Genomic DNA, 10907 nt, shown 5'->3' with positions numbered 1-10907 from the left:
TGAGTGCTGTAAAAAGCTTTCACAAGACTATTTGTATTTTGAATAACCCCATTGTGCTATATCTGGTAACTTTAGCCTCTTTTATCATCTAAATCTTTAGTTTAAAGAGAGATTCATTGATGTAAACCACTTCATACGACAACCTGCAAGTTTCTCTTCATACAACCCACTTTGCGTTGTCATTGAAACCGGATGTGGTGTGCTTTGTATTTCTTGTTTTCACTGCAATTATCTCAAAGGCTGTGATGGTGGTTGGGTCCAGGTAGCTGTTACTGCTGCTCATCTCTACAACTGAGAAGTCACCTCACCCCTCCTACTCCCTCCCCTTCTCTTCAACCCGACACTGGTTCGTCCTCTCTCTCACTACAGCTCACAGCTTCATATGGCTTCCTGTTAGCCCCACATGCTGTGGTTATGAGTGTAAAATGTTATTGGGCACTTTAAAAAAAAGAAGAGAGAGGGGCGAGAAAGAGGGATGAGTGTGAGTGACAGTTCATTAAAGAGAGAAAAAGAGAGAGGACCAGTAAGAGAGTGATGTGCGAGCAGAAAGAAAGGGGGACAGAAGAGACAGAAACCTTCCAAAGATGACAATGTGTGTCCCCTCCGAGTCCTCCTGATACCTCTACTGACCAAGACTCATGAGGTAATGCATCTAATTTAATTATTTTTCTTCAACATCACAGGAAAAGAGTTAAAACAACTTGTGTACATGTATCACTCTTGTATTATTTTTAGTGTTTCTGGCTGTTTTGTTGGATTTAAATGCAAGTCTCCTATCTGCAGCTATTATCCAGAGTATATGGTGTTAATGTGCTGTGCATCCTTTAAGATAGGCGCAACAATTAAAGTTTCACATCTCTACTTTATCGAACAGTCACACTCAGTCAGGGCTTCAACGGAAAACCAAACCGCTCGATGACTCACGCTGGTGACACTATGTGCTACTTTATGGAAATGTTTTAGGCCAAAGAATGATCATCTCTATCTTTGAACTTACGGGACAGTACCACTGTCTTCTTTTTTTCATTATTTATTACTCATTTATTACCCTTTATATTAAATTTACATATTTTCATAATAATTGTATCAGAAAAAAATTATCTATCTATCTATCTATCTATCTATCTATCTATCTATCTATCTATCTATCTATCTATCTATCTATCTATCTATCTATCTATCTATCTATCTATCTATCTATCTATCTATCTATCTATCTACCTGTCTGTCTGTCTGTCTGTCTGTCTGTCTGTCTGTCTGTCTGTCTATCTATCTATCTGTCTGTCTAAATGGACTTGTACTTACAAAGCTTTTCTAGTCTTTCTAACCACCCAAAGCGCTTTTACACTATTCATCCCATTCACCTATTCACTCAACTGGCAGAGGCTGCTATAGAAAGGGACAGTCAAGAGAAGCTAGTATCTCATTCATACACATTCACACACCGCTGAACAACAGGGGGAGTAAATTGAGGTTCAGTGTCTTGCCCAAGGACACTTAGGTACGTGACTGCAGAAGCTAGGATTGAACTGCCAACCATCCGATTGATAGACGACCTACTCTGAAATCCACCATCTCAGAAAACTGAACACGATGTGACATCTAATGAGATATAACACCCCAATGGATAGTACAGTACAGTCAAGTACAGTACAGTACAGTAGGTATATTATCTGCTCTGCACCAGAACAGGTGTTTTCAGCTCAGTTTCACTCATAACCGCTTTAGAGGCGGCTGCGTCTCGTGTTGACTGTGGATCTAGTTTTGTTTTGAGTTTCATAAAGAGGTAGAAACTTGTTACCATGGCATGACCACCAATACTTTGTCTGAGTGGGGTATGTAATGTTTCCAGTAGAAAAGATGTCTGCTCCTTCATATATTACCACTGTTAGAGAATCCTACAGGTGTACTGCTAGTGCCGCCCTTGGATATTATGTGATTTATAATGCACAGCCTCTTTATTTCAAAAGTCCACTCTCCTATGTGAACGTTCTGCTGTTGAATATGTTGATGATTTTAACAACATGGAGTCATATTTTTGTTCTAATGTTGAATGACTTACCTGTTCTCTCTTTTAACAGTCATACTGTGGATTTAGTCTGGATGGAGCTCTTCGTTCTACTGGCTCTGTTTTCACTGGATGCGGCCAGCTCTCACAATGTCTCTGAAGGTAAGAGCGAGTGTGCAGAAGACAAAGTTGTGTCTCTCTTGTGAATATATTTAGTTTATTTGAAGTGAAATGAAGCAGGGTCACTGAATACATTTTTTAGAACTAAGACAATCTAATCTAAAGTAAAAGAGCACTCTCTAAGTTTGAATAAGTCTGAATCCTCCTTCATCTTTCAAGTCTGAGTCATCAATGCTTGACTCTTTGCATAAAAGTTGCTTTCATAGCAAAACTTTGGAGCATTCCACTCTGCACTAGCTCCACACTTGTCATAATAGATAACCTAGAATAAATTATTCCGCCTCTTCAGTATGTACAGAGATCACACATCCCTCTGAGTATCCAACATGTCTAAAGACAACACATACACACCCATCCTAATCTCTCCCTCTTTTATTCTGTTGTGTTTCCATCGCTCAAGGACTCTCCTGCTTGAACGACATGGTCAACAATGTCAGCTGTACATGGCGAGGCTCTCAGCTGGCTCCCAGAGTGGACTGCTGGATTTCTGGTGTTAGAATGATTTCGAATAAAAAGGGCATGGAGAAAAGGATGTAAGAAAATTAGGATCATTAATGCTTGTCAAAATGTATTAATGGATAATTAACTCTTCTGTTTCTTGGAGATTCCTTAGAAACTGAAAGGCCATTGTTCTATTTTAGGGGTTAAGATAAACGGGATAACTTTGAACCTGTCAGGTGTCAAAACTGCAGCATTTAGTGATGATTTTTGTCTTTTCTTACTTAGAGAACGCTGCCAGTTAAAACAACACACCAACTCTCTTCCAGGCTGCAGTTTTGTCTTTGAAAAGCAAGTAAGTCACAACCACACATCTATCATGATAGGAATTATTTTCTTATATTGTACCCTGATATCACAAATACATCCTCAACAATAATCATGAGTTTAACTTCGAACTTGTCACAACTTACTGCTTTTAATTGTGTACACTATGGGTCCCTGCAGATGTTCACCTGTTTTATACCCATGCCCTACATCAGAATGGAGTGTAATGGCACACTGGTGGACAACTTCACATACTATGACCCATGCAGTCACGGTGAGTGGCTTTACCTTATTCCACTTATTGTCTCTCTTTTATCCACGAATGTGGTCATGAAGGATCTGACTTTTCTAACACATAAAGAATATATATATTGTTAAAATGGCTTAAGAAAAATGTAATATTTAATAATATATATTAATTATTTTCATTTAAACATTGGTGGACTTCAAATAAAGCTGTCTGAAAAAGAATTGGTGTGAATTATATTGTTGGATTAATTTCACACTTTTCCTCTCTTATCTGTATCTGTGTGTGTTTGTGTGATCTGTGTGGGATACAGTTAAAATGCATCCTCCAGGTTTTCCTAATGTCAGCAGATCCGCCAATGAGACCAAGATATCATGGAGTAAAGGAAGTCCTGTCTCTGTGCTCTTACTTGTCTTGAACTTTCAGGTTCAGATCAAACAGAAACACCAGTCATGGAAGGTGAGTGCATGGATGGGCATGTTAAAAATACATAGCACGTTTAGAATGCTTATGCGGTCTAATTTTCAACTGTTTAAGGAGCTTCAAAATATTCTAAGCACATATAATATCTTTGTATCCTTGTGACATAGCATGACGTGATGTGGCATGACGTGATGTGGCATGACGTGATGTGGCATGACGTGATGTGGCATGACGTGACGTTGCATGACATGACGTTGCATGATGTGACGTTGCATGACATGATATGAAAAGAGGTGACAAGATGAGACATGACGTGGCACACATGGTGTGAAGTGATGTGTCTTGACTTGACGTGACGTGACGTGACTTGACTTGACATGACGTGACGTGACTTGACTTGACTTGACTTGACGTGATGTACCGGATTCCAATTCTGGTTGATGAAGACTTTCAAAATATTCTAACTCCATATAATATCTTTGTATCTCTTTGACAATGCATGACGATGCGTGACGATAGGTGACGATACGTGACGTTACGTGACGATACGTGACGATACGTGACGATACGTGACGATACGTGACGATACGTGACGATACGTGACGATACGTGACGATACGTGACGAGATTTTTGTATCTTTGTGAAGTGACGTGACGTGAAGTGACGTGACGTGACGTGGCGTGACGTGACGTGACGTGAAGTGATGTGACGTGAAGTGACGTGACGTGATGTGACGTGATGTGACGTGACGTGAAACAACGTGACACGACGTGACATGACGGGATGTGACATGACGGGACGTGACACGACGCGACGCAACGTGAGGTGACTCCAATTCTGGTTGTGAGATAATTCCTGAAACCTCTTTGACTAACAACTAGAGAGTCCCGTTCAGATACAACCTAATTCTTATATTGTGCTGACATTTTCTCATCCACCATAAGGAGGCCAGAATTTTCTCTACACAAAATGAGGAGCTGATAATACTTGCCGGGCAACTAAAGGGGCACTGTCAAGCCAGAGTGAGAGTCCAACCCTCTGAAGACTACATCAGCCTCTGGAGCGACTGGAGTCCAACAACGTCCTGGCTAGAAGCAACAGACAAGGAGGAAGCATCACAGGATCAAAGTAACAACTAATTTACATTTCCAAGTGCTTTGACTGAATTTAAACAACTTCCACTTATTGGGTTCAAACTTCTGGGAGATCCTGTAAACCAATAACAGAAAAACTTAAGATCACAGTGAGAATAAACTGTTTCTATTGCGTATTTATTTGTAGGGATTGACAACATGTAATGTCTGCTTTCTGCTTTAGATCAACTTCAGATATCACTGGTGACGTGGGCAGTAACTGGCAGCTTGGTTCTCATCCTGGTCGTAATGCTGGTCCTTTACAGGTGTTGCTTTAGTAGAGGGTGAGTCTAATGCTGGTGTGTGTGATGAAGAGAAACATATGTCCTCACATGTTTGGTGGTTTAGTAGTCCCCTGTTTGCAATATAAGTCAGTATATGTGTGTGTAATTTTTTGCATGTAATATGTCTAAACTAATGATACTCTCTCTGTTTCAGGCACCACAAAAAGAAGGCGGTACCAAACCCTTCGAAATACTTTCACACACTCTACTCTGTCCACGGAGGCAATCTTAAGGTAAAAATAAACATGTATACAGTATATCTCACAAAAATATTCGCATTCTTACCTCTACAGTACATCCTGCCACAATAAGTGTTTCAGAGACTGTAGGAGCTACCTCAAAAACTATTTTGAATGCAGTTAACATTCAAATCTGATGGTTATGTACTCCTTTATTTGCACAGTTTAGATGGAAAGTCTTTCTCAGTCTACTTTTATTAACCAAAGTTTTTATATCATGTGTCTTATACCACTAAATGTGCGATGATGTCACTTTTCTTGGCTTGGGAGCCAAATATACAACTGTGCTCAGTATGAGAGACGCCACAAATGCAAGGTGTTATGGTTACAGCATGCATGTTTACTCTTGCTATATACATGCTACGATGACATCAGCAAATTAGCAAATGGCTTAAAAATTACCATCTCTCAAAATATCACTAGTCCCACCCACTCTACAAGGAAATAAGCATTTAAGACCAGTACCAGCTTAAGTTAAAATTAATCTTAAGAGGTATTTTTGAGTTTTAAATTAAATTAAATTGTTGATTTATTAATGAATTAATTAATTTATTTTTAATCTATTTTCTACTTTTTAATTATTTCTCTATTTGTGCTCTATTATTATAGTACTACTCTTGTCTGTGTTGCTGCTAGCACCAAATTTCCCGAAGTATAATATTATCTTATCTTATCTGTTCTTATCTTATCATACTTTATCCTATCTTATCTTATTCTATCTTATCTTATCTTATCTTATCATATTTTATCATATTGTATCGTATCTTATCTTATCATATTTTATCATATTGTATCATATTATATCTTATCTTATCTTATCTTATTTTATCTTATCTTATTTTATTTTATCTTATCTTATCTTATCTTATCTTATTTTATTTTATCGCATCTTATGTGAAGTACCCCAGGGTGCAATGCTGTGACCAGTTTAATTCTCACTTTAAGGTTTATTTTCTGCAATACATGATGAGAACTGTGGGGCCGATAACTCTTATAAAGTACTCTGATGCTGAAAGAATAATGACAGTTTCACAGTGAAAAAATATTGTAAATATTTTAATGAAAAAATAAAATTAATATTTGTATCAGAAAGCACGTGTTATCAACAGGTGTGCCGTTTGAATTCTGTAGATGCACAAGAGAACAAGGACAATTTAATTAAATGATATTGCAACCATTTCTGGGGTCTGAAACATGTGCTGCTTTAAAGTGACTATTCCTTTTAAAGTCTTCTGAGCCTTGCAAAATGATTCAAATATATACCATGAATATATTGTCCTCTACTGGGCCTCCTGGGGTTGCCGAGTTTGAAAAGTAAAGCAGCAGGCCTTTGCTGTCAGTGGACCCTCAGCTGTGGAATGACCTGCTTACCCTTTCAGCTTTTGTGGTTTTGTTTCAGGTTAATAAGAATTGAGGGAGCTGCTTGCACACCACAGACTAACGAGAAAATGACAAAGTTGCAGCCACAGCCTTCCCCATTTGAGAAAATAACTATTTTACACAGTAAAGGAAGAGGGCTCTCGATGTGGTTTGTCTTTTGCTTGTAACCACTGACTGCATGAAAAAGTGGACATTACTTTTAAGTTTTTAAAATGAACCCAACGCAGAAATGCATCGCAAAGAAATGTGTGGTCTTTAGTTGTATTAAAATGGTATAATTAAGTTAGTTTATATTAACTTTTTTTTCCCCAAAAGGGAGCCTTTAACTGACAAATTATACCACAGACCTTCATTGGAGAATAATTTGAGATATTTTTATTATAGAAATAGAATTAAATTTTGACCAATAGTTCACAGATTACCCTGTAAAACATTTTAAGATAATCTGAGATGTACTATCAGGGCATTCATGGTGATGAATTTGAAAAAACCCCATCAATTATGAGTGATGTTTTAGCTTTTTACTCAAATAAACCTCCCCCTTTCCCCCAGGAATGGATGAATCCTCTCCCCACCTCTGAGTCATTCTTCACTGCCCAGCCCTGTGAATATGTCTCCCCAGTTGAGTTGTGTGAAAGTTTGTATGTGCTCCCCTCCACCTCTCCGTCATCTACCTTGACCTGTGCATTGCTTCACATCAAAGGCCACACTTCAGCTGGCTCCAACACCAGCGGGGTGATTGATAACTCCTCCTCCACGTCTTCCTCCTTCTTCTCCAACATGGGCTACTTCATGTCCAGCTCCCCCAGCAGCTCGGCTCCAACCGACCCTAGTCCTGCTTACTTCACCTATCAGGAGGATTTCCACAACCTGCACAACAGCCGCGCCCTCCACCTCTCCCTCTGCCCCTCCTTCAAATTCACTCCAGCCTATGAGAGCTTGAAGAGGGAGCCGCAGAGCCCGGACTCTGGATTTGGCATCGGGAAAGAAGACGAGAACATCATGGAAGATGAAGAGTTTGAAGATGTTAAAGGGGAAGAATTGTCAGCTCATCACCAAGGCCCTCCTCTTCTCCTTCTCCCTCTCCATCCCCCTTTCCAGATGTTCCCTTTCTCCGTCTCTCCTTCACACACTCCCAACGCTCCAAGTCTGACGCTGGCTACGGCTGAGAGCTCGCAGGTGGATGAACCTGAGGAAGCTGCTGGTGAAATCTATGCAGCCTGGCCTTTGGCTGGTGCCATGTGCAGGTCTTCCTCCATGCCTGTGGAGCCCTGCAAAACAGGGTACCTGACCCTGAAAGAGCTTCAGACAACGTTCAGCAATAAATCCATCTGAAAACACAACAAGTATCTGGAAGAATACTTCTGAAGTCACTTAAATTGTTACCAGTTAATATCTCAAACAACCTGGCTTACGGTATTCATGATCAAAGTGTGAGCATTGGAAAACAATTCAGAGGGTTCAGGGTTTATTGGGTTTGTTTGTCACAAATCAAATACTTTTATACTCTTTTTGAATGGAGAGTAAGAGAAAAAATTCAAATTAAGTAAAGTTTTCAAAGCAAAAATATTAAATCAATCAATCAATCAATCAATCAATCAATCAATCAATCAATCAATCAATCAATCAATCAATCAATCAATCAATCAATCAATCAGTCTTTATTTATATAGCGCCCAATCACAACAAACGTTATCTCAATACTCTTTTACAAACAGAGCAGGTCTAGAATGTATTCTATGTTTTTCTATATTGAAAAATAGTTACCAAAAACTTATAGTGAGCCATACTACCATCCATTTTTGAGTCATGTTTCTAACTACTTAATGAATGTAAATAAACACCCCGTCCACACACTGGGATATATTTGAAAACATCTCTTTTCCTCTGTTTTTTGGACTTACATCCACATGTAAGTAGATTTTCAGGTCACTTAAAACTAAGGCTTGGGAAATTAATTCAAAGGTACATTTATTTTTTTTAAAACTCTGTTTTATGGAATTAATGTGGAGTAAAAATAATATTTTTCACAAATTCATCACTGCTTGCATAAGGCAATTGTTGTTTATATGTATTGGGGATGTGCCAAAATGGCAGGCTATAGTTTACGTGTGTTACTGTTAGGTACTGTTAGGTTTCTTTACATGTTTACAAGGAAACCTCGATGTTCATCATCCTACCCTGGCTCAACAGTTTTTTATTCGTCACTCCAAACATAGTTTAACCCTCCTGTTATGTTACGGCTCAAATCTACCCTTTTTAAAGTCTATTTTAGGCAATATATGCCTTCAAACCAGCTAAATGCAGCATACAAATCTGGGCAGCATGTGACAGAAGAGGAGTTGTGTGAATTTATCAACATCACTTCATATAAAAAAAATAAAATGATAGAATTTAAAATAACATAAACACAAATCTATGTCGTAAAACTATTGTATTTATATTTAGGGCTTTTTAATGCACATTAAAAACGTTTTTACATTAATTTGATTAACAAATGAGTGAGTTATCCTCATTGTACCATGATCTGTGAGAATTAAAGAACACCAATTGACTAAATCTGGATTTAAATAGTTAGTAATGGAGTTAAAAATTCGAGTCAAAAAATGTGTATTGGGTTTTTTTGTGCTGTGATGCTTTTGGATCATTAAATATGCCCCGGGTCAAATTGACCCAGGAACATCATTGCTGTTCCAGAGAAACGAACATAACAGGAGGGTTAAAGAAGTCTGTTTTCATTTTCTGCTCGCTCAAGAAGAAGCTCAATACAAAAGTGTACAGTGTTTTTATGTGGTGTTTGACACGACAGACAGTACACATTATCACCATCTACTGGCCTGGCATACTTATGTAGGCGTTCTAACTATTTCTACGTTGTTGTGTGGACAGAAAGACATTTTAAACCACTTGTGGTGTGGACAGGATTTTTTTTTAAAACAGAGAGAAAAAAATAACTTAAAAAAAAGAAGTATGTTTACTTGTAGACGTAGCCTGATTGAATCTCATTTCTGCTCTGTTTTGGTTCCTACCTGCTCCTAATGGAAACATCTTGCTCTTAAGCTGCTAAATCCTCCACTGCATTAACCAGCTAATCTCTAAATTAATGTAGTTTGTTGAATGTTCACAGCTGTGGGACTTTCAAGTGTTTTCACTGTTTTTTTTTAAGTGTGAATTTTAATATATATATATCTGTTTATATCATTTTATTTTATTGAGTGTGCAAGGGTCTAAATACATTAGTACATTCTGTGATTCAAAGAATTAGTCATCTTAATTCCAAAAAAGTAAAAAAAAACAAAAAAACAATAATAATAAAAAAAAATAACAATTTCAATTTCATTGATCCTCTTTGTGTTTGTATTTTAATATATAATCCTAAACTTAAATAATATCGCAAAAGATAAGAGTAGTTTTTACTTTATACCACAGACTGTATAAAAGATGGACATGACAGTCCCCCAAAAGTGAAGCCAAAACATTAAAAGCTTCCCCTTGTGATTGGCTGCATAAGGGTCTCAGACCCTGCCTCCTCCATGTTAACAGATGGAACATGGGTCAAATTTTAAAAATTAAATACACATCAAATAAATGAAAACATGGTTTCCTTAATGACAGTTACATCTTACCATGCTGAATTATGTGCAAGTGTTTCTTTCTAAGAAGTTTACTTATAATTTGTTATTTGAGGCTTTAAAATGACATAATGTCATGACTGACGGCTCAGTTGACAAATATAGACAGCTCCTGTACTCCAGTGGCCTCTTGCACCAGCTCTGTTAAGTCAGTTAGAATGAAAAGTTTCCACTAAACCATTTGTAAAACTTACTAGTTTGTAACTTTAGTTGTTTCATCATTTGGTAGCACCAGTAGACATATGGCTCATCTTAATTAGAGCCTAACTTCCCAACCAACCAAAATATTGTCGCTGAAATTAAATTTTCACTTCATTTGGCCTATCAGTGGAAAGCTGATATCTCCGCTTTTGAAAAACTAAAGCGGGACTACAGATCAAAGTCATCATACATTTTTTAAATTTTTAACTGATGTATTTTTTGGGTGAAGAACACATTGCCAACACAACATAAAACCCTCTGTTTGCCAAATAATCAGTGCGCCATCACAATTTTACAAAGGACTTGCTTGGGCAACCCCTCAAATTTGAGTAGAGTGCAGTCATAAATAAGAACCCAGGCTATGTTTGAACCAACACAAAGCTGTTGCAACCGACTGCAGACTAGAGGAGGAAC

At 37.9% G+C, this 10907-nt stretch overlaps 1 protein-coding gene across 1 annotated transcript; it reads left to right on the top strand.

Moving 5' to 3' along the window:
• Positions 1-373: 373 nt before the first annotated feature.
• Positions 374-9938, top strand: LOC117832730 (interleukin-2 receptor subunit beta-like). The gene is made up of 10 exons (XM_034711980.1): positions 374-643; positions 2082-2170; positions 2589-2721; positions 2915-2981; positions 3134-3227; positions 3514-3659; positions 4569-4752; positions 4942-5041; positions 5196-5274; positions 7213-9938. Exons 1-10 carry the CDS (start codon positions 639-641, stop codon positions 7993-7995), a joined length of 1680 nt encoding a protein of 559 aa, XP_034567871.1. The 5' UTR covers positions 374-638; the 3' UTR covers positions 7996-9938.
• The last annotated feature ends 969 nt before the right edge of the window (positions 9939-10907 follow it).

Source organism: Notolabrus celidotus, chromosome 20, assembly GCF_009762535.1.
Source record: "Notolabrus celidotus isolate fNotCel1 chromosome 20, fNotCel1.pri, whole genome shotgun sequence".
Lineage (NCBI taxonomy): Eukaryota > Metazoa > Chordata > Actinopteri > Labriformes > Labridae > Notolabrus > Notolabrus celidotus.
Note: the sequence above shows the minus strand (reverse complement) of the source record. Positions and strands in the feature narration are given on the sequence as shown.